General features: G+C 64.9%; 1 protein-coding gene across 2 annotated transcripts in view; it reads right to left on the bottom strand.

Annotated features, from left to right (window-relative positions):
* MRPL15 (mitochondrial ribosomal protein L15) overlaps window positions 1–188 on the bottom strand; it is a 9,068-nt gene extending 8,880 nt beyond the window's left edge. Inside the window, exon 1 of one of the 2 annotated variants that reach the window (XM_009709736.1) lies at window positions 39–188. In XM_009709736.1, the coding sequence (XP_009708038.1) occupies window positions 39–137 (99 nt within the window). In that variant the 5' untranslated portion in view covers window positions 138–188. The remainder of the gene's footprint in view (window positions 1–38) is intronic. The other variant, XM_009709737.1, reaches the window with a different exon arrangement.
* Window positions 189–205: the final 17 nt, after the last annotated feature.

Here is a 205-nt window from a genome sequence, read left to right as displayed (position 1 = left end):
CGTGCCCACGACCCACTCGACAAGCTGCAAGCACTCACCCGCTTTTTGGAGCCTGGGCTAGGCCTTAGGTTGGCCAGACTGACCCTAGGCAGCGACCGCAGCAGCTCCAGGGCCTTGCTCCCGCCATTCCCGCTCATGTCCGCTCACCTCCCAAGGGCGGCAACAGCGTTCGCCCGGGCGGGCTGCTTTACGGCAGAACCGTAAA

Source organism: Cariama cristata, unplaced genomic scaffold (genome assembly GCF_000690535.1).
Source record: "Cariama cristata isolate BGI_N322 unplaced genomic scaffold, ASM69053v1 scaffold1851, whole genome shotgun sequence".
Classification (NCBI taxonomy): Eukaryota; Metazoa; Chordata; class Aves; order Cariamiformes; family Cariamidae; genus Cariama; species Cariama cristata.
Note: the sequence above shows the minus strand (reverse complement) of the source record. Positions and strands in the feature narration are given on the sequence as shown.